Below are 24,411 nucleotides of genomic sequence, written 5' to 3'. Positions count from 1 at the left end.
GGAAACCTCACAGAGATGAAATAGAGTATCTTGAGGCAAAGGTCTTGGAGCAGTGACACAGAAAGTAATTTTCTCTTTAGGTGTTTGCCCACTACTGCAGCACTTTGGCCAACATGTGTGGAGATATTCTGAGCAAGGTTTTATGAAACTTCCATGTAGCTGATCTTCTGAATCTATCACTGTAACTAGCTGCTTAAAATAAAGCAGAATTCGATCTCATATGCCAAAGTAAGCAGACTGGAGCCTCAGAATGATTTTCAGCCAGAGCAAACTTTAGAAAGCCAGGAATGGCAGATAAAATTATACTCTGAAAGGTCTCATATGAAATTTGAAAGCAGCTTTCTCTCCAATGGCTGCACATAATAAGTAGCTGAATAGTTTGTAGAATCCACTGAAAAGTTTATAAAAGAAAATGGGAGAGGGAAACACAAATGGGGAAAAATGAGGAAGAATGGGCATGCCACTCCTAGCTCTCCTTCTCAGTTCCTCTTTCAAAACAAGTCTTAGAAGAACTTTGATTGCATCTCTGGCTGTCTCATTCAACCTGGGCTTATGAATCATAGAAGAAGCTGAAAAGGGGTTGGCAGCAACATGTGAACCTGCCATACATTTTGTTCTTCTCTTCTTAATTAAGGACTATTTAGAGTAGCATATGCAAATGTCAGCACATTTGGGGGAATCAATATGTATTTTTATCTTAGCCTTACAGATAGATATATTGTTGTCTGTCAGACTCTGTGAAGCTAAAGTCTCTATTTAAAAACTCTTGCTAGACATAGGAGAGAAGATTCTTGGGAAATAAATACTTGAAGCCATGCTTAATTTATCTCTCTAAAGGAGCTACCCAGAACAGATGTGAAAAGCATAGCATTAGGTAAGAGAAATAATGAGAATAAAAATCTGCCTAGATCTACAGGAAATACTAAACTGGTCTTGTACTTCTGGTCTCGCATAATTCTTTCTCCTGATTATATTTTCTTTGTTTAGTTTGGTCACAGCCAAGTTATCACTGTATTGGAAATGCCATGAGTACCAGTCTTCATATACAATGCCAGAAGCAGCTCTGTAGTTTGTTAAAGTTTTTAGAGGAAAATCTTATGAAGTAAAATAATCTAGGTCTTCTGCACTTGCCCATTGCATGTGTTCTTTTGCTCTTCAAAAATAAAGAGACCAGAATTAAGCCAATTAGGACACATTTACTTCCTAACCTATTATTAGGAAAACTTCCAACCTTTCCAATATATTGTAACAGAACTGTGGACCTCTTTTTTCAGACACTTATAAATCTTTTCTTCACCGTTAAAATACTTAGGAAGACTGAATAAATATTTTGCACTCAGTTAAGAAACAAAAAAACCCCAACCCCCCCAAAAAAACTCAGCCAGGAAAGCACAAATCTGATAGCTCAAAGATATGGCTGGCTATTTCTGTCATACTTTCACAGAAGTTTCACAGAACTTTTACAGATATATGATCAATCCTAAGTTCAAAAAGAAGGAAATATGCATATGGATGAAAAACTGCATATTCATAAGGAGAATTCCTATACAACATACATGCATTGGACTTATGACATCTTTACATTACTTCCCCCAAGAAAAAGCACTCTTCCTAGAGGCAATTCAGCTGCTACATATGAAACAACTATTCCCCAGAAGACACAAATGGCATAATGTGCCATATGTATCTCATAGCCTTACAACAGTGAACAGAGAGGTCAAAAGAAAACAAACTTGGTAATTTTCTCAAGCATAACACAACCACCCTTCTTTGCCAGAGGTAATGTTGCTGTATTTCTGTTTTTCCTGGATACTGATAGGCTCTGACAGGAATCCAACAATCATTTTTTTTAATTTCTTCTCCCTAGCTTCCCCAAATACCCTGCAGTAGATTTCAGTTCTCTCTTTCATGCTGCTTTTGCCTATGCAACTTTGTTCATAAATCCTTATACTCTCTTGTGCTGTGACTTGATTTCCTCTTACCTTGGTGTCTCCTTTCCCTTGCTTTAGCTATAATCCACAGAATAGATAAGTTTTCAAAACCATTGCTTCAATAGCAGAATGAAGTCTGCTTTTAGTGATGCATTATCATAGTCAGTATGTGTTTCAAACTCTGTTTTAGAATGTTTTAGATGATATTTTAGAAATGTCCAACACATCAACCCCTAAGGTACTCTCCTTCTCATTCCTTTTCATGTACTTGTTCATGAGAAAAGTCTGAAAAACTACATATTATATACAAATCCTGTTCTCACAAGACCCAGAGACAAACCATTCACAGGTTTGAGTAGGAGCAAGATCAGATATAAGATAGTACAGATTTCATGCCATCTTGCATGCGCAATACTTACCATCCATGTTATTGTCAGCTCTCGATTGCTTCCACCCCCTCCTCCAACATCAGAAGGAGCCACATTAGGAGCTAGTGAAACAGAAGAGACAAGAACAATTACTAAAAAGTATGCAGCAGACAGCTGCAAGGCCAATGAGCACACGTGGCACACACAATTAAAATAATGATGGTGTGCAATCTGCCAAGACTAATGTACAGCTACTGCTTCAGGAAATGTGCCAGCTGTAACCATAGCTAGCAATCATTCTTCCTTCTCCCTGTATTATCTACAAATATTTAATTGAATATTCAGGAATGGAAAATTTCTTGTAAGTCTTAAGAGAAGTACACTGTGTATTGTTCTTGTGCTTTCTCAGATGTTGGTATGCCAAGGGCTCAAGCACCATGGACTAGCAACGTGTAATTACATCAACACATTGTGATCAGTTACACCTACTTCAATGGATTTACTTGCCATATACTTGCCATAGGTTTATCTTGGAAGCACTGGCAGCCTAACTGTACTCTAGATTAGTAGCACATGTCTTCTAGATAGTCATATTCAGGATGGGTAGATGTACCTAAGCAAAACTGGCATAGCAATTTATAATTTACTAATTGCATCTTACACCGATATCCTGTGTAATGAAATACAATCTGTTGATCTATCACTGGTGCACAGCTGGTAAAGCAGGCTACTTTCAATCATTCCTATACTGTCATTTCTCTCAGATTCTTTGCACTAAGTGCAATGATTCTGTTGCTATCCTCTGTGGTGTTTGTGTATTCATCTGCTGTCACTCAATATGGACACACAGTGTACCACTGAAAACTGAGGACGTGATAGCTTATCTACAGGGCATTAATTATGCCTCAGATATGCATGTATGAGCTATCTGCCCTACCTAAATTAATGTGTTCTTTGTGTAAAAAATTCTAACGGGATTGGGCATTTTCTCTACTACTCAGTGAAAGCCCTAAGTCATGGTGCTGAAGCACTATGTAATAAGATGTTTGCTGAGGCCTTCTCTGAGGGTCAGCTGAAGAGGAACACAAAGCAGAGCAGAATTAATGTTTTCAGACAGGATAAAAGTATGTAAAAATAAATTTGAAATTGAAATCAGCATTCAGTGCATGGTTTGCATTATTTATTTCTGTCCTTTCTGAAAACAAATTAGTGGAGATCAAGACTAAACATACATATGATAATTTGAAAGAAAGCTGGAGTTTGTTACTTGACCTTGTAGTCACACTATCTATTATAAATATATAGCTTTAGAGCAATGTTAGACACAGAGGGTTGCTAGAATGCTTAAGTAGTCCAAGCAGATAGATAGAAAGGCTGCTGAAGAACAGAAAAAACCCTGACTGTTTAAAGTCTAACAAGTCATTCTTTTCAAAAATATCTTCCTCATTCTCCCAACCATTAAACCCAGGTTTCTCTCTCTGTTAAGACCAGGTAACTAACTTAGACAACGGTACTTATACAATTACTCTAATGTGCCCAGAAGCTAAAAAACATAAAACCAGCCCTTGATCTATTGAATTCAAGAAATCATGAAATGTTATTGATGTAGCAAGCTGCTTCATTAAAAATAAAAAGCATTGCGCACAGTCTTAGCATGTTAGTAAGTTACTGAAATTAGTTATCTACCAGAAGAGAGACTTTAAAACTGAAAAGATGCTGACAAATTTTAAATGTAACAGACATTATTTGTCACCCACATAGTACAACAAAGACACAGCCTTGTTTGTTGCTGTTTAACACAGAAAATGTTAATAATAACTACAATATGTAGACATGGATTTTTGTTTGTTATTTACCTTTTTCAGAATTACATTAAAATGTACATAGAGTTGTGCATACTGCTTCTGTAGTACCTTTGACATTGACAGTGCAACCCAAATCCTACTGTTGCTTATAACAAATGCCAGCTCCTGGCAGAAAACACACTTGGGTGCAGAAGTTAATCTGTAAACTGTAAATTATTTATACCCTACTTTGTCATGACAATAAGTGGTGACTGATGCCTAAAAAGACTATACTACCATTTTGCATGGTGTGTCAAAAACTGTCACACAGTCTGCCAGGGCATGGTGCTGTGCCCTGGGAATCAGACAACAGACTAAATAGGCCACTTCTTGCAAAAGAGGTACATCCTGCTACAAAACTGGAAAGTATGCCATTTTTGGGGAGGCTACAAAAAATGCCATGAACGTAGCACACTGCAGACTGCAGGACACCACCCCTATTCCCCATTCCCCACTACCCCTCGTCCATTATATCTCTCCTTATCTGTGTCTTTTCTAACATTTTTAAATGTCTATTGTGCACTAGACTTCTCCTGTAGATTCTTGGGTCTTCAAATGCAGCTCTTGAGTCATAAAACATGCGCTAGTAGTCAATTTTCTAGGCAGTGATTATCTTTTACTTTAGTATTGAAGTTCCATGGCTTTTCCTTCCTTATCCAATATAATTTAACCAATTTATTTTCTTTCTCCCCAAGCAACAACATTTTAATGGACCAAGTTTGTCTTTAATGAATGTACAATGCAAATATATTTTATTTTGAAAATACTATCTAATCAAAGTTATGACGTAGCAGGTGCAATTGTAAAAGTTGTTTTCCACACTGGTTTTTCACTTTTAGTTTCGAAACTCAAGCTATGGGAAACAATTGTAAGGAAATCTGGACTGCCAGTGGGTGCTACTCTGTGGAATACAGGTTTGTTGGACACAGTCTTTGTGCAGTGATACATTAGCCCCTAGGACACTGCTGTTATCTCCTCTGTACAGACAAACCAGAATGTAATATCTGGAATAGTAACATATAAGTTCTCATTTTAAAGAATTCATTATAAAAAGGATGTGCCTGAGCCTGAAGAATATCCTTAAATATGCTCTGAGCTATTATCACTGAGCAACCAGACTGGTAAGAGAGTACGTTGTGTTGGATAATGTCACATACATGACGTGACGTAAGAAGACACCAGAGCAAACCTGCAATCACAGAAAACTGCCATTATCCAGTAGAACACATATCCTTTAGTTAGAATACAAACCAAATGGCAAATGGACACTTTCCTTGTTAAATACATGCATGTTTTTTCCTAAGTCCTGAACCACACTCCCAAACATGTGCACGCACTCATACACACACAGCCTGGCTGACAGATACAGTGGGGGATCTCTGAAAGATGCAGTATGATTCTGTTTCACTAATGAAGACAAATTTGCCATATCTTGATGCTTCTTTTCTGTCTGCTTTGATGCATTCACATCTTCATAGTTTAGTACTTGCTTAGTACAATCTGTAGTAGTGGGTGGCTGAAAATATATTCTCTGCACACTGGATCTTACAAACTGCTTTTTTTAGAGTAAAACCTAGAATTACAAAATCGGTGAATAAAAGTCTAAAAATTAAGAAACACATTTAAAAAAACCCTGACATTTTCTGTTTACGTACGAGCGCCTTCAGTTCTAATCCTCGGTGACGGCATGCTGGGCTCTCCTGTCCCCAGAGTGTTTGTGGCTATTATCCGGAATTCATATTCCATCCATGGAATTAAATCAATCACTGTAGCAGATTCCATATTTCCTTCAATATCTGATGGGTCTAAAAAAGAGATTAAATGCTTTAGAAAACAGCATTTTCCCACTTGTGTCAGCAACAGTGTGGTTGATTGTAACAAAACTTGCACTATTCTGCAACCACACAGAGAACGCTAAAGCAAACTTGACATTGTAGATTAGGAATATCACATTTTACAAAGAGTACCCACAGCAGTGACTGGGAATCTGGAAACTATGACACTATCTTGGATAAACCCTTATTGACATGTAAGTTTTAACTGGGTGTGAACTAGTACATGTAGTTACGAGATTTCCTTACTAATTACATACTGTAGCTGTAGAATTTCATTTTACCTACAGACAAATGCAATAAGAAATTTGTAATGCAGAAACAGTAAAATAAAAATTCATTACATGGACAGACAAGGGCTTGACATGTAGGGTTCAATCAATTGATGAAGAGAGGCATATAAAATGTAGTCCTATTTTGGTGCACCTAATTAGTGAACCTGTTATAACTTGCTATCTGGTTCTGATCAAGAAATGTAAATGTTCCTGCAATTCCTGTGAAAAGACTTGTAATTGTCTTAAGGATAAGCTTCTTTATCATAAATAAAATGAGTAACTCATGACTGTCTGCAATTCACAGACAATACAGGTTGTTTCTATAGCTGTCTGCAGCTATGGAAAGACAGAGGATTTTCATTTATATACAAACAAGAGTTGTTTGCCAAATTAGAGTCTTGTGTTCAGAGGAGGATGAGAACTGAGATATTCTGCACTGGAAAGGCAGCTGATTTGGAATTAAAATATAAATGCAATGCCTGCAAAAAACGCAGGCAATAACACTGTAAGCACTAGATGGTGACACCACTTCCCTCTTCCTAATGATCATTACATTTCATTCCAAAGTGAGGTCTTGAAGGAGAAAGGAACACACTTTCCATTTTCTTTCTACCTGACCACCATCCTCCCTCACCCTTACTCAAATTATTTTTCTGTCTAGTCAGTAAAGCTATTGCATACCTCTCATGTCATCCAAGTAGTGATACAAATTTAACATAATTTCAATGTCCTTCCTGGGATATCTGATCTCTTAATTTAATTTTACTGTCCCTCAGATTCCCAGAACCATTATGAACACTTGGCACAATGAGAATCTGTATCCCCTTAACTGGAAAGAGCAACATAATTGTAAACAACTTATTACATAATCCATTCATACATATTTCCATGCTATGAAGTAGAATACACTTCTTTCACAAAATACACTCAGTACTATGAAACCTGAGATGAATGATTTGGCTGGGAGAATAATGTTAGTAGTAATAATAACAGTATTTTCAAAAGGCAATGCCAAAGTATATTTTCTTGTTTCACACATTGAAAATTAGCAGCATAACTGATAGCCTAAACATTTGGTGACAGATCAATTTGGACTGTTCATCATGCTTCATTAATCTGAAAGTTAACACTGAATCAAAATGGGAGCAGCTCAGCAATTAGGTAAAAGCTTGTAGTGATGCCAGTGATGGGTACTATGATGATTTTACCTATTTTGAGGGAATCATCTATTTAACAAAATTCCTAAGTGTGGTTCAAATGAAAAAGTAATGACTTTGAAACACCAGAATAGTTACTGTCAACTTTTCAGAACTTAATAATGTGTATCATTTGTGTTAGTGTCTTTAAAAAGGAATTCAACAATCTGGATTCCTCTGTCCCACCCACTCAGCATTGTTTAGGGTAAGATTCAAAGTCTGACTGCATGTCTCAAAGACTATTTCAGTAATTCTGAGAAGCAGAGAACTTCAGAGGTGTGGAGAATTTCATCCCATCATGCCTATAAAATTGCAAGTAGGGAATCTTCCCGAGAAGTGAGAAGAGTGGTTTCAAGTCTGCTCTGAGTCAGACAGAATGAAGATCTGAAACCAACATTTATGTTAACTCTTATACCTCCATTTCCAGTTCCAATAATGCACAGCTCAAACAAAACAGTACCAGTTGCCACTTGAAATTCTTCACATTTCCTTATTTTCTTTAATTGAAAAGTACAGAATGAATAAGAAATGAAATTAACTTATCCTGAGAAAAGCAGAGCTAAGTCTAAAAGGATCCTCCCTCCTGCATGTATTTTTACTGAACCAAATAATCGTTATTTGAACAGCTCTAATTTCTAATTTATTTGAACAGCTCTAATTTCTACATTTTTTTTAACGTTCAAAGAAATCTATTCTAAAGAAGCCATTAAACAAGACATAAGAGATAAAAAGGGGCTGGGGAACCTTCTGGGTTCATTTTCCAAGCTCTTTGACATAAAAAGTATCAGTGCTGGCTGATGGAGGCAATCATATCCAAGTGAACTTCATATACTACATAGTCTGAAAGAAAAATATGATCTGAGGCAGAAGGCCTACTATATCTAACTTTTTACTCTAAAAAATGTAATGGATTTTCAGTTCAATATGTCAGCCTGTTTCTTACACATCTGTAGTTTCAAGTGAAAACTTAAATGGAAGACAATCACTGAAACTATTATTATTCTTAGTATTTAGAAATGCTGAGTATGTGATATCTAAATTCCACAGGAAAGCATTTAAGTTGCAATTTATAAGGATGGGATAATGAAACATATTGATAGGAAAATTCTGTATAGCTTGTGACAATGCTATCCTTCATAAAGCATTCAGAGATATTAGTAGCTTAAAAAATATTAAAATGTATGCCTTTATGTTAAATCCTGCAAAAAATACTACATTAGCACGTCCTGTCCTCAGGTAGGTTCCTCTTTAACTGCAATTTTGTGGCACAATGATGACATCCAGTGGTTAGAAGGATAATCTTAGCTATATTTTCTCTAGGGGTGCCAGTTTTAATGCAATTGGAACTTAGTCTGCTCCCAGGAAAAAGCAGACAATTTTAACAGCTTTCTCCATAAAAAATACAAAAACGATGACATCCACTTTTAATCCCAATTAACCTATAAATAAATTTTTATTATTCCAGCAGTTGACATTGAATGTTTCAGGCAACAAGTAAAGAGCCAAAAAAACATGTAGAAACTCTGGCTGGATCTTTTCTGTATTTCTTCATATTCAGTTCAGGCCTTCAAAATGCTGGGAACAGAATTTCCCAGCAAATGCTGTTGACAAGACACTGACAGGACAGTAAACCTGCAGCAGACAACAAGAGCATCCCTGGTTTCTTTCTACTGTGATGACTTTCTGATTAGTCAAACTTTCTAACAATCATATTTTAAAACTTACTATCTTTATTTCTTCTGGCATTACTCTTACCTGTTTTGGCATCTTTCCACTCTTCAGATAGAAAGGTTTTTGACTGGATAGTGTATTTAGAAATAGGACTATGATTGTCTGTTCCACGACTCCAGGTAAGTGCTACAGCAGTGTCTCTGATTTCTTCTATTCTTATACCTCCAGGGGGGCCTGGAGGACCTGGAAAAAGAAAAAAAAAAACCAAAAAACAGTACAATTAACAAATTAAATGTGCTGAAAGTATTAAAGTTCATCAACTTTTAATACTCTAGGGAATGATTCAGAGGACAGCTCCTCTTGCATTTTATTACTACCAAATAAAACTTCCATGATTCTTGCCTCATCAATATTGAGATAATTTTAAGTGAAAAGATGATACTTTGAAAGTGTTGCTGCTCTTTTTACTAAATAAAACTGAACTCAGGAAAAAACTCAAAAAAATTTCCTTCTCAAATTCCACCTAATGCTGACCTTATTGGGGCCCACCTTTAACCTACACTTCTGCTTGTGCCATATAGGTCCTGGCTGCAAGTTATGTGGAAAACCCTGTGACTTATTTTGGAGAAAAACCATACTGCAGAAGAGATTTCTATAGATCTCTTCCCATTTTTCTTGGTCTTCATATTACCCCAGTGTGGTAAACCCCTCATCAGGTTCCAAGCTCCTACAAAATTCTGGTTTTGTGATTGTGCTTCTGTTTTCTAAGATACACAGTTATCTGATGCATATTAACTGTTGTGTAAAAACACATACAATGCATTAGGACTACTGAAATGTATTTTCTGCTTCAACATTCAGAGATAATAAAATGCCAACATGATTCAGATAATTATCCAACAACCTGATTGAACAAGTCCCAGAGAATATTAAAAACCCCAAGAGTACCATAATATACTGTGCACTGTTTACAGAGAAACCACAGAGAATCAAAACAAAACAAAAAAGAATGGAAGGAGATTTCTGCATCAGATCTAAACACACAGTGTGCCAAATGTACTTTCAGCTCCTCTTGAGCTCTATTTTCTCCATACCGCTGAGCCAAAGGACTCAAATGAAACTAACTGAAACAAAAGCATGTACTAGCATATGTTGCTGTTCCTTGGTTTCAATGAATATATCCTTCAAGCAAGCAATTTCATTCCTTGGATCTCCCTTTCAAGGTAAGGACTAAATACCTCACTGCACGTGGAAATAGCTTCTTACTCTTCACAAGGGATGCAGGAAGTAGAAATTGTTGTTAAGAGCTGATTTTTAAGATGAGGGTTGTTGGTTAACTCTGCACCATAATAACATGCATATTTCCTATCCCAGCTCTAAGGACACACACAGGGAAGGTTTGATGAGAGACCCTGCAAGAGTGTTCACTTCAGAAGCCCTCAGGCTGGAAGCTATGGAAAGGTTCATCAGTCCCAACAACTTACCTTCCTTCTTCAAAAGATACCTCTTACAGCTTCTCCCCTCCCCATCAGCTTCTGAAAATGGCATGTCTCAGGAAACACCAAGGGCCATAGGAAAAGGAAAAGGCTTCATAGGATAGCTGATACTGGACCCACAACTAACCCCAAGGTTGGTAGTTGCTTTAGCAATGGGGCACAGTTCCACTGGGTCCAAATATAGTGGGCAGAGCCATGTGCTGATAAGACGGTACCAGGGACAGTAAACTGGGTGCATCCAGGTGACAAACTGCTGCATATATCCAAACAGTCCATCCAAGAGGCAGCTACCCACAGCACAGGCCTGAAGCACACCCAAGACGCATTCCACATTCCAGAGCTGGAAGCAGGCACATCTGTAACACTGCCCCAGTGAGGCCAACACAGGGCCACTGAGGTCCATAGGTGCACAGAGGGGCTGCAGAGTCTTCAGTGGACTAACATCACCAGCAATTTAAACAAGATCACATAGACCAATCCATATGAACTGTTAAATTCTTTTGGGAACAGACAAAACATCATGTGCCTGCAGTGACAGTGGCTATCCTTTACTGCCCCACTGATGAGGTGCTCTGGAGCATAGCTCTTTTCATTCTCTGCTGTTGCCTCTTCCTTACCAATGCAGTGAAACTACAATCCCACATTTGTCATATTTTGTAAGGTATTTACTCTTGGCCTGGTAAGATGCTGAGTCTTACACTCACAAAAATGGCAGCTGTAAGCAGAACTGTGTTCATTGCACTAAAATCTGAATTTTGAGAACAAAATGAACGCTAATTTCTTCTACAAAATAGTCTCTGAGAAACTCTAATTACTGGGTTGGAAGGGGAATGAGAAGCTTGATAAAGCACCTTGCCTTTTAATTTTTAAAAGGAATTGCTTACATAATACTAAGGCATATGAACAGATCCTACTCTTTACTTTGCAGATCTATTCTGTAGTTTCATCACTTACCATATTTGCTTTGACATTTTATCCAAAACTGATGACATTTCATGGGCTGTTAATACCCAGCAAAAAATTAAATGCAGACATATTCAAATGCACAACAACCTGAGATAACAGAAGCTCAGAACCACTACACTAGCTATACTTCAGCTGCTACACAGCTCTGTGGTGTGACTCGAATGTGGGGCAAAACACAGCAGCAAGGCAACTCAATGTACAAGTTACATCAGTTCTGAATTATCAGCAAAACAGAGCATTAGCACTTCAGAATGTGTTATGCCCACAGGCATAAAAAAAGCAAAATGCCCAAAGGACATTAACTCATGCTATTAAGACTTCACATTGTAACAGATCTTGTAGGATGCATACTGTATGAGCAAGAATAGCATTTTGAGACTGCAGTAACACTTAACAGATATGAATCAGAGAAAAACTGAGATAAACTTAACCTCAGATATCTTGGTTTCTGTAATTTGAAAACTCAGAATCCTTTTAATGTAGGCCTAGTATTATATACAATAATTTAATCCATACAGCTCTATGAAAAATGAGAAGTGACTGTGAAATGTATCCAGGAGATACATTGAAATGATCCTTGAAATCTATTTTTAATAATGATTTAATAATGAAAACCAAATTATTTTCAAATATTGAATTGCTTTCAATAAAAAACCAGAATTGCTTTCACATAAGGAAAACACCCATAATCAAAAAATCCTTATTTCTTTCCAGGAAAACACTTGCTTAGTTAGACCTCTAAATGTCTGCAACCAAATCAGTACCCTGAGTAGACTTTTATGACTTTGCTCATTTATGGACTTCTCATTTTAATTTCTACCATCTGTTGATGAGACATCACATACCCTAAACAATCAGAAACACTCTTGTCTTGGTGTCTTGTCTAGGTGAAAAGCAGCCACATTTCTGTATTACCTGGAGAAGCTTACCTCTTACCACAAGGTCAGCTGAAGCTGAGGAGTTGTCCACAATTGTCTGAGCAGTGCACATGTACCTCCCTGCATGCCGCAGCTGGACGTTTTTAATCAGCAGCTCACCATTGGATTTAATCTGTCACAAAAACAACACTTAGTGAAACTGGTAAACATCCCTAGGCAGCTATGTGATACCTGTCTACACATCCTTCCCAACTCACAGGGGTTGCTATTTCTAAAAAGTACGTGCTTACTTAGAGGATGGATCACCCTCAAACATACATCTGATTTACAGGACAGCTGTTGAAAGTGTCCCGTGTTTCCTGAGGAGCCGCAACTCTTTACTGGACATGAAAAAACTAGACACTTCAGTAAATGATTATTAACAAATCAACATTTCCCTCTTACTTTTTGAAGCCCATATCTGAAAACTAAACTTAGTCAAGAATTTGTTCATCAACCACAGTTACATGATTTTTCTGCACCATTACTTGCTTTTTTTTAAACACATTGGCAGGACAGAATGTCATGGAGTCCTACTAACAGAGCAGGATGCTGTTTGGCTCTTCTTTTTAATCCTATAGCAGTACCTGAGCTTTTAGCTCAGAGAGGCTGTAAGCATAGCCTAAACAAAGATGCACCAAGAGCTGCCCTGTACTCCTCTGCCCTCCCTTGCTGCTGAGGCCCCTGTCAGGCTGGAGATGCTCTTCCCTGGCTCAGCTCTCACTGCTCCTTGAAAAACAGCAGGACTCCAGGTAAGCAATTTACCTTTTAACAAGGCTCATACACTCATCATCCCAGGCCCTAATCCTTCCTTAACACTCTTCACCAATGCCAGACTATTGGGAAATACTCAGCCATGTTTTCAGATGGCTATGTGGGCCACTGGCTACCTTTGGCTGTGCAGAGAGGCAAACAGAATACAGTATTTTTATCCTGTGACACTTCTGAGTAACCAGATGTGCACCTGTAAAACAACAAGTGGAACGGAGACCACTATGTGCACCACAGCTATTTCTTAATGAAAAACACATTTCATGTGAAGACTTTGACTTAAGTGTTAAAAAATAACTCACTTGAAATATTTTGCTTATCCATCCTGCCTTTTATTCCAGAAAAAGATTACTAGGCTAAATCAATGGGTTATACATGTGCTAGTCTTAAAGGGATTTCTCTAAAAACCCAAATGTTCTCACCAAAATACATCTAAACTTTCATGGGAGTAAAAGTTCTACCAAAAAAATTAATACATGGATTTATACCACACTATATCAACAGGAGCAACATTCAGATTTCCTAATTCACTGAAAATTGTTCAAAAATATAACTGAAACACCCTCCCCGCAATAAAAACCCCAAACATTGAGATAACTCACTGCAATCCATAGATCTTTACATGCAGGAATAAAAGCAATTCAGATGCAAAATGGTATATATGAAAAAGAAACTGCAAAAATATTTAGGTGTAAGAACTAGTGCTTTCATCATCACAGATGCTGGGTAACAAAAAAAACCTTTGAGACAATCTTGAATAATATGGGCTGTGTGTCTGCTTTTAGACATTCAGAAGAAATGGAATAAATCTAATACCATTATGTTTCCTGATTGAAAAGGATGGGGAGAGAAAGCAAGATTAAATCTTTTCCAAATGCTCTGAAACTAGAATGAGAGCTTATAGTCTATATTTAGTGGAGATTAAAATACCCAGATAACACTACCCTTTTCCTTTCCAGACTCCAGTGAGGATTTTGGTTGCCAGCTTCAATTTCTGCTGGTGTAAAATTTCAGCACATACTGAAATCTGTTAGCATCAATTTTTTTAGGGCCAACATAAGAATTCACATATTTAAGAAATTACTGTGGTAAATAAATAAGTGGATAAAAGAAGAATCAAGGACACATGAAAGAAAGTGTTTGACTCTGGCTAGCAATACTTCAGCTGATTGCCTTACAGGGTCAGCAAGAAAGGCAGGTTACACTGTGCTTTCTCTCCTTTTGAGTTACACAAGTGCTGCTATCAAGGATCCTGCTGGATCAGTAAACAATCCAGTATTCCTGATATATTCCAGATAATTTCTCTCTTAGTTATTATTATATTATTTCCATGAGGAAATAAATATATTCACACTGTTCACTCAAGGCTAATATGGCTTTTAATATGATTTTTCAAAATGCATGCATCTACAGAGACGAGGAGAGTTAGAGACAGTGCCATTTCTGTGCTCATGCCTCCCAAGTCATTTCTGTGCTCATGCCTCCCCAGTTTATTCATGAGAACTCCAGTAAGACTGCTGTGGCAGACAGCACCCTTTGAAAATCTGCTGGGATTAGTGCATAAGTGAACACTGTCTGGCTGAACACCTGACTAATCACATGTGAGCCCTACAGTGGGCTGAGCAATTCTGGCAACAGCTTCCAGGGAGAAAAATAGTCAGTGTCAGTAGCTCTACGGGAAAAAAGATGGCAGCTACCTGATCCTCTGTCCTCCAAAAAAAGAAGCTGTAAAAAATCAAACTCTTTGATTTTTCAGTTCCTGTTTTTAGTTTGGCTGTTGGTTTTTTGGGGTGTGTTGTTTTTTGGGGTTTTTTTTTGTTTGTTTGGTTTTTTTTTTTAATTCTGCTCTTATTGGTTTTAATAAAAAAGACAAACAGTTCCCTATTTGACTGCTGTGTATTGGTTCACTAACACTAAATGTCATCCTAGAAAGCACCACAGTGCCTGTGATTCTCTGACAATTACTTGCATTTTTATCTGCAAATAAACATATGCAAATGCTGGGCAAAGCAATAAGGTTTAGAACCAGATTATGAGAATTCTTATAATCATATTATTACTTCAATAGCAAATGATTGCAAATTCTTACTGGGGCTAGTACTTATTTCTATGTTTGCACTTTAATTAAATTAATTTACTGTATTTAATAATGATGTGCCCATATACTTGCCCAAACAATAATTTCCCTTATGGAAACTTGGTCTTAAAACCTAAATGATGAAAATCAGATTGAAAAATGTAACATAATTTAAAAAATAATCAAAAAATCATAGATATGGTGTTGTATCTTGTTGCTTCAGAAGCTCTCCTGGAGCAAGCCTTCATGAAGTTGGTAATGAAGCTTTCCATACCTCAGAAGAAGCCGAAGTTCTTGGTGGTAAGAGAAGAGCTTACCAAGCAAATTAAGAGCACAGGCATCAGCAAATTCTGTCCACAAATTAGATATGAATGTACTGTACGTTTTCATCCCAAAACCTCAGCTTGGCTATGCTTAAAAATGCCTTCCTTAACTCAGAGAAGACTGAATCACAGACTGGAAACAGTGATAGCAATACTTAGGGATATTCCAAGGGTATCTGCGGTTCACCACTCAGTATTTACCAAGTTTCAAGCAAATACTTGCATCATATAAGCCCTACATTTATGATTTAATAGTGGTGTCAAAAATAGCATTTTATGACCTATTTCTGAGAGTCACTGGTTTTTTTGACCATCACCTTTGCCAGGGCACTAAATTGCCAAAAGCCATCAGAATGTGCCCCTGTACAATTAAATATCATTTACAGGAATCTAGTGTTTTGACTGAAAACAGTGTCTATCCATTTTGTTGAGCCCTCAGAGACAATAAAGGAACTTCAGTTAATATAAGACTTACAAGCACAAGTAATAGGAAAGTTAACTTGGCAGAAATAGAAGAACCTGGTAAGCAGAGTGTTTTTTTAAATTCAGGTTCTAAAATTAGACATCTGAGCTTCAGCATTGTTTAATACACAGTAGATGTAAAATGGTAAGAGAATCAATAAGAAGTAATCCAAAAGAGACAGGATTCTTGGTGATGAGATCAGTTTGTCCAAAGCTAGAAATAATGTTAAATACCTTTTTCTACTACCTGTACCTAGAATTATTTTCTCTAAATGAGCTCACGTGAATTGGTTTGATCCTGCCAGTACAGAATTAGTTGAGTGGTTGCTAAAACCAGAACAGATAATCCGACTCCTGTTGTGATAATTAAATGTAAATGTGATTATAGATATTTTCTTGCTATTGACATCAGAGACATAGGGAAAACACCCCCAGTGCAACACTATTGTCTTAATCCTATTCACCTGAGACCTTGTTTCTGTTGTATAAACCATAGTTACAGATAAATAAAAAACTCAGCAGGATAATGATGACAGTCATTCCCACTAAAAAATCTTTTCCTTCAGTGAGCTGTATTTATATGTAAAGGATATACAATGTTAATTCTACACTTGAAATGTGGACCAGGAAATATTTCCAACAAATGTATTATTATTCTTCTCCATTCAGCATACCACTGAAAATTTCTGAGGACATTGCTTTTTACCAGCATCCCTTTGGTAATAGGCCTTGTTATTTCACTTACAACAGCAGAAAACGCCTAGCTATTTGCTCACTTATGCTCATGGCTCACAGCTTTATGGCTGATGACAAAAATTCACAATACACTGCAAACTACATTTCTCCGAGTAGTGTTCACACCTGGCTTTCTTAGCTTCTGCTATCTAACTACACATGGCACATGAATTTTGGTAGCCTGGTAAGTCTCACAAGCACATAAATGTTACAGTCAACTGCTTTTGCAGAGTATTTTTTAATTCTAGCAGAGAAGTTGGCAGATCTAAAATAATTACAATTCTTTCTGCTGTAAGTAGAATAAGTTTCCTCAGAGGCTTCTGCCAGAGCAAACTGCTTGTTGGCTTCACCCTCAGCATTATATCTTCTGCTTTCCTTCCCCTCCTTGCTCCTAACCACTGACTCCATCCATCACATTCCATGCTCACTAGGTTATTATTAGGCCATTGCCTCTAAATATTCCTCCAAACCTACTCAAAATTGGGTAGCTTTGGGAGTAATACTTAGAGTCACTTTCAGCTCACTCATGTCTAAAGCACCTCCCTATTACATGAAGGCACTGAAAACAGTGTATTGAGACAGTACCTTGAGAGAGTCCTGGAACTCTCTTCCATAAAAAAAAACAGTAAGCAGTTGATTTGGTTGGTCATGCTTCATCAACAATCACCTGACACTTTAATATGTTCAAAAACTGTACTAAATGAGCTCACTACAACTCTGGCTTTGTTCTAGCCCATAAATAACCTCTTCTTCCTAATCAGTGTGTAACTGTTCTTTCCTATTTTGGTGACATCTTCATTGGGTGAGGGAAAGGCTGTGGATGTTTTTTGATGGACTTTAGGAAAGCCTTCGACAACATTTGCCACAGCATTATCCTGGAGAAACTGGTTTCCTATGGCTTGGGTGGGTGGACTGTTGCAAGGAAAAAAAAACTGTCTGGATGACCAGACCCAGAGAGTGGTGGTGAGTAGAGTTACATCCACCTGGCGCCTGGGCATCAGTGGGGTACTCCAGGGCTCAGAACTGAGGCCTGTCCTGTTTTTTATCTTTACTGACAATATGAATGAGGGGATCAAGCGCATGCTCAGTGAGTTTGCAGATGACACCAAGTTAGGCAAGAGTGTTGATCTGGTGGAGGGTAGCAAGGCTCTGCAGAGGGATCTGGACAGTCTGGATCAATGAGCCAAGGCCAATTGTATGAGGTCAAGGCCAGGTGCAGGTCCTACACTTGGGTCACAACAACCCCAGGCAGTGCCACAGGATGTGGGAAGAGCGGCAGGAAAATGGCCTGGTGGAAAAGGACCTGGAGTTGCTGGGTGGCAGCAGATGAACATGAGCCAGTGAGTGCTCAGGTGGCCAAGAAGGTTAATGGCATCCTGGCTTGTATCTGAAAAGGTGTGGCCAGCAGGACTAGGGTAATGATAGTCAGTGTGTCGCTCTGTACTTGGCACTGGTGAGGAGGCACTTCAAGTACTGTGGTCAGTTTTGGGTCCCTCACAGCAAGAAAGACATCGAGGTGCTGGAGAGGTCCAGAGAAGGGCAATGAGGCTGGTGAAGGGGCTGGAGCACAGGTGTGATGAGGAGCAGCTGAAGGAACTGGGGGTGTTCAGCCTGGAGCACAGGCTGAGGTGGGACCTTATCACTCTTTACAATTACCTGAAGTAGGGAGGTGGGGTTGGTCTCTTCTCCCAAATAACAAGGGAAAAGTTTCTCCATGGAAAAGGTTGTCAGGCTTTGGAACAGGTTACCCTGGGAAGTGGTTGAATTACCAACCCTGGAGGCATTTCGACGTGTAGGTGTGGCATTTAGAGACATAGTTCAGAGGTGGACTTCACAGTGCTGGGTTAACTGTTAGACTTGGTTTTCTTAAAGGTCTTTTCCATCCTAAACTGTTCTATGATTCTATAATTCTATCTCTTTTACTCTAATTCTTCAGTTCTTTTGAACTTTCTATTAATTTCCTGGTCTACATCTGGAGCCAGGCTAAACGCTCTGGAAGGAGGATTACCAAGGAAAGCAGTGAAGAAAACTGGAAATTAAAATCCTTGTATCTTTTCTGCTGCAGGTAACAGTGGAATCATAGAATAGTTTGGGTTGGAATACACATTTATGCAATAAAACTAGTGTCTCCATAGCAACCTATTGAAGCAGGAGCATGCAGTAGAATAACTTTGTCTACCCATGTCAGCCAACAAACTGCAATTTAAAATAATGTACAAAAAACAGGCAGTGGTAAATCTCTACTCTTCTAATATTACTTTCATAGTTCAACTTGTTCTTTGTTGTTTATAAAACCATCAGCTTTGGAGAAGAAACAAGCAAAATGTTTTGGTAAACACCATCTCCAATCCAGAATTCATCTCACCACTTTCAGAAATCTGCAGTGGGAATTTTGGTATCTGGACTAATCACCTTAAAGAATTAAATAAAGAAACAGGCTTTTCCATTTGTGTTGCACTTAAATAAGTGTGAAAAGTACCTGTCTGGCTGTGTATGTCCAGAATATTATGAGTGTCATCCTAGAACACTGTAAAGCTTTCTGTACTTCAAAGAGAGATAAAGTAAGCGGAATAATATTTGCATGAGGAAAAAGCAACCTTTTCAGTATTCAGAGAAGTCCACACTACTGCAGGTTAAGCCCAAGATAGCTGCAGGGATACAGAGGTGGTTATGCACAGACAGCTTGGATTCAGAAGCTACTTCAAAGTTGAATAGAGCCTGAGCTGTGGGTCCCGCAAGTTCTATGCTGAATGTATTTGTCTGCCTTTGTGCCATGTCTCTGCACCTATGAACACTGGAGAGAACACAGCAAACTCAGAATTCACACTTCAGAGTCAGCTGAATTCAGCAGGTTTTGCTTCCTGCTCTGTAGCACTCATGACAGTGAGGTGTGTCAGCCTCAGCTTGAGAAATGCCCCTTTATATGAGAAAATGTGAGGAGGTGGCAAGTCAGTTGTATCTATGACCAAATTCATCACCTGGCTTTACTGGATCTTTCTATCACCACTTACTCTTTTTTTGAATACTGAAAGAAGAAAGCTTCTTGCAAGGTCAACTTCCTGAACACTTGTACAGCAATTCAATTTAACTTATTAAAGATAAAATGGTGATAAAACTATCAGGGTTTCAGGTTCACTGATATAAATTAGGACAACTAATAAATAATACAGCAAACAGAAATACTGATGATATGGGAAGCTATTTAAAATGCACTTGTGTCATTATGTCACTAAGACAACTACAGCCTAAACTTGAACTCTTCTTAAGTCTACATACAAGTTTCTGACTTGAACCAGTTAAATTATGGAGTTCCTTTTCCTGACTATCCATGCGAATGGACTAGTGGGACTCAAAAGTATAAAAAAATACTCTTTTTTTGTAATTAACTTAAAGGAATATTCCTTTTTGGATACTTTATGCATTTTTTAATATAAACATCTTAAAAGTAATCTTTTCAATCTTTAAAAATATATGACAAAAAGCAGATCTATAAATAACAAACAAACATTAGAGTTTTCCAGATTACTTGAAGAGCTGTATCTTTCCAGGACTTGAAAAGATATGTTAATGTTTAATTCCGCAATCAAATAATCAGAGGAACAACCATATATAAAGTTAAAAGTAATCTATTTAATAGTAAGATTTTGAAGACTCCATTTGACTCTTTGGAAGCTAACCAGTTCTTTTTTTTTTTTTTTCTTTTTTTTCCCCCTTTACATACTGCTGTCACAGGAAATGAAAACAGAACTGACAAATGTCCTTTTGAGAAATTAGTTTTAGTATTAATGTAATGCAAATTAGCTTTGCCTTCAGCAATGATGGAGTGATGGAGACACCAAAGCTTTCATTTAAAGAAAGAAGAATTATGCAGGTGTTTACCTGAATTTAATTAGCATTTATTATGTCTATATGACAATAATAATAGTATTATTTTGAGAACTGAAATACTGTGGCTCAATCAAGTTTCAGCAACTTGATCTGCATAGTCACATAAATTAATAGTGATATTATCAGAGGGATAGATGAGGATCCTTCATCAACAGGAAATTATGCACATGCTTCATATACCCAGTAATCTTAATATTCACAGTGCAGCATCTTTTTCTTTTGTGTTTGTGAAGTGCTGGTGAGCAGTTTCAAGCTCAGCAGCTCTGGCTGCTGGTGTCAAGTGTAAACCAGCTCACTCTTTACATCCAGGAGAGCCTGAGCAAACCTGCCACCCAGTGACTTCAGCCCAGAATTGCCAGGGAGAGGGAAACTCGCAGGAGAAAAGAGAAAATCCCTTTGCTTACCCAGGAAGGAGAAAACCCCTTAATGCTACAATACAATAACAAATGAATAGAAGAGAAATACATAAACTGCATATTTGTCTTAATTATCTTCTACATAAACCATTGCATTGGATTTGCTGAATTCTGCATTTGTTGTTACTGAACTACTGAACCACCTAATACCTACAAATGCAGACTTCATATGCAATCCTACTGTTTCCTCTGCCCCAGATAAAGACCAAGGTACCTGTGGAAGAGTAACAAAGACTATTTGCACTTGCTTTGCATTTGAAAGCCCAGAATTAAGGCTTAGGAATGCAAAACTAGAAGATGCCTCTGCTAAAAGAATTTCTACCAGTTTTGATAGATCGAATGCAAAACAAACCAAGAAATATCCTTCAGGCAGTAGGATATCTTCAGGGTATCCTGAAGTAAATTAATTGATAATAAATTCATTAACTGATAATAAATTAATTGACAAACTACTTAAAGGTCCAAGTGAATTAAGAGTTCTTCATCTTCTTTTGAATCCTGTGGAGTATCCATCCCTATATCTACTGAAAAAGGAAACATTCCAGCACAAGATTCATCACCCACATGAAGAGAAGCACCTCGTTCCCTCCCTCTGCAGACCACAGAAAGTTTGTAGAGACCAAGGTAGTCTAGAAAAGGTAGGGTTATTTGGTTTTGAAATGAAGCACTTCAATAAAGGACATACAGTACTGTGGAGATAATCAGAATTTGAGATCAGGAGTCCAGGACCACTGGCCATCTGGAAGATGAAAGTGGTAGCTGGGAACTAAATTGTCAATCTTCTAAGAGAATACACATTTTCTGAAGGCCTTATTTGGTCCCACACTTGTCAACTTAAAGTGCTTTGCTAGAAAGTGCCTTAAAAGCAGGATTAAATTTCAGAATTAATTTCTCAGCAAATGAGCAGGTTGAGGCAACTCTTGACTCCTCAAAGGGCTGTTTTGTTCCAAATCAGAATAAAAAGTTACACTTTAAACATATTTTCACATAGAGATAAACAAATACTGAAAGCAAAAAAAAAAAGGAATCTCTTGGTCCATGGAAAATCAGATAATATTGCCAGCCTAGGAGAAGGACTGTTCAGGGGGCACTGGTACATCATTTTGAACACAGAGCTGAAACTAAATGTGGTCCCTGGTGTTCCCAGACACCACAACTACCATTAGCAACTATTTCTCTCCATACCCACAGTTTCTCTTGGGAGCGCAAAAAAATGGTATCTAAATATGAGGATTTTTGAATAATTTAAATTCAGAATAGCAGAATGAATATTTACACAAGTAGGCAGCCACTGGAGGTTGCTGATTATTAGGCAAATCAGTAGGTGATTAGATATAACAAGAAAGGATTTCTACTAGAGATATTAATTTCAATAAACCTGATAGAAGACTCTAAAAACATAGCTATACACATAAATAGAAAGGAACTATGATTGTTCTACAAGCCAAAATGAATGTCTTTGTATTAACATGTTTAGCCTTCTCATAAACTGCTCTTCCTCAGTGTTTACAGACTGTTTGACTCCTACCCACCATCTGGCCCAGTTTCGTGCCAAATTCCAGAAATACTGATGATAAAAACATGGGTAGGTAAAAATTAATGCATATGCAAACTTTTTTGAGGTAATTTGCACCCTGTTTACAATCAGGCTATCTATCTTACCAGCTATTTTCACTAATAATCAGAGTGGTATTTATCTGAGGTACCAAAATACTTACAGCAATTCAGAGATCTGATTTCAGGTATCTGCCTGCAAGTGTCTATGTGTCTGTAAGGTGTCTGAACTGTAATTCTGTTTGATGTTCTTGGCCTACTGGACTCGAACTGACACAGACAAGACAATTATTCACAAAAAAGTAAACTAGGCTTTCACGTGTTAAATAAGGTTCTATAATATCTTACCATAACATTCCGTTCATAATGCTCATGCTCTTTCTCAAAATCTATTACAAAGCCATTTAGAGACCAGATAAATGTCAGGTCTAATGTGGGGTCATGGGATGCAATGCATTGCATGGTAGCATTCTCTCCAACGGTGACATCGACATTCAACGGAGCTAAAGTAATTCTTGTAGCTTCTGTGAAGTTAATGGCAAACAGGGAAAATTCCAATAAATAAATATTTATTAAAATATAAGCTCAGCTCTTTACATTTTGTTCATACATTAAACCACTCCCTTGAAGTCTAGTTTACATGCTATTCACACAACCATATTTCAAAGGACCAAACTGAAGACAATAAAGAAAGCATTTTGTAACTAAAATACCTGGCTTCTGTTTAGATCTTTAAATCTCTGAATCACATTACAACTATTTTTATTCATTGACTCTGTCTCAAGTAGAAAGAAGACATATGATGAGTCCTACATGACTTGTGTTGCATTTCTTGTTTCAATTATAATATTTCCTATATTTTAAAACTTGTCTCTATAATAAATGAAAAGTTCTACTTGGTTAGGCCAAGTCAGATTTTCATTAGAGCGTTGCAGGGATTGTGATCTTAATTTATCTATTGAGAAATAGTGTAAGAGATGCATAACAAATTGTGTAAATAGCTACATGTGAAAAAGAGAAAACAATACAAGAAAAGTAAGAAAGCACATCAGCATTGAGCTGTAACATCCAGCATGATTTCTGGAACAGAGATTAAAAACCTCTTTGACAAATGACTCTTCCACTATCAGTGGTACTTCATAGACATGGGTCTTACAGAATGCTGTTATTCCTGTCTGTAGTCTACAGTTATTTGACATCAAATTTAAAATACACAATTAAGGATATCAGTACTCACAGTAAATAAAAATACTGATAAAGGAAGGTAATATAGAAGTGCAATCATATGGATATACACCCTTATCTCATAAATTTCATGCATATTTCTTTAATATGTTGAGAGCAATGCTCTCTCAAACATGCTTATACCACCACCACACCAAACTAATAAACAAACAACCAAACCAAACCAAACCCCCTACAAAAAAAACAAAAAACAAAAAAACAAAACAAAAAAAACACCAAAAACAACCAAACCAAAACAAAACAAAAAACCCACAACACTAAGGAAGGTCATCAGGAGACCCATTTCTCTGAGCCATGGCCCCAGAATCACACCTTAGCATAAGTGCTAAGCCACCAAATAAAGGGAATGCATTAAAATATGTCAATTTAATGGATCTTGTTTAGTAATCTCTTATGGAAATATCAACCCTGAAAACTGAGATACAGTGTTAGAACTGATGCAAA

The 24,411-nt window shown here is 37.4% G+C and overlaps 1 protein-coding gene across 1 annotated transcript in view; it reads right to left on the bottom strand.

Moving 5' to 3' along the window:
- Window positions 1–24,411, bottom strand: part of CNTN1 (contactin 1) — a 210,486-nt gene that overhangs the window by 29,673 nt on the left and 156,402 nt on the right. The window contains exons 14-18 of the mRNA XM_036400229.2: window positions 23,071–23,246; window positions 12,509–12,629; window positions 9,202–9,360; window positions 5,799–5,948; window positions 2,351–2,421 (exon numbers count right to left, since the gene is read on the bottom strand). Of these exons, the coding sequence (XP_036256122.1) occupies window positions 2,351–2,421; window positions 5,799–5,948; window positions 9,202–9,360; window positions 12,509–12,629; window positions 23,071–23,246 (677 nt within the window). The remainder of the gene's footprint in view (window positions 1–2,350; window positions 2,422–5,798; window positions 5,949–9,201; window positions 9,361–12,508; window positions 12,630–23,070; window positions 23,247–24,411) is intronic.

This window comes from Molothrus ater, chromosome 5, assembly GCF_012460135.2.
Source record: "Molothrus ater isolate BHLD 08-10-18 breed brown headed cowbird chromosome 5, BPBGC_Mater_1.1, whole genome shotgun sequence".
Classification (NCBI taxonomy): Eukaryota; Metazoa; Chordata; class Aves; order Passeriformes; family Icteridae; genus Molothrus; species Molothrus ater.
The sequence above is the reverse complement of the archived record's forward strand: the minus strand, read 5'-3'. Positions and strand labels throughout refer to the sequence as shown.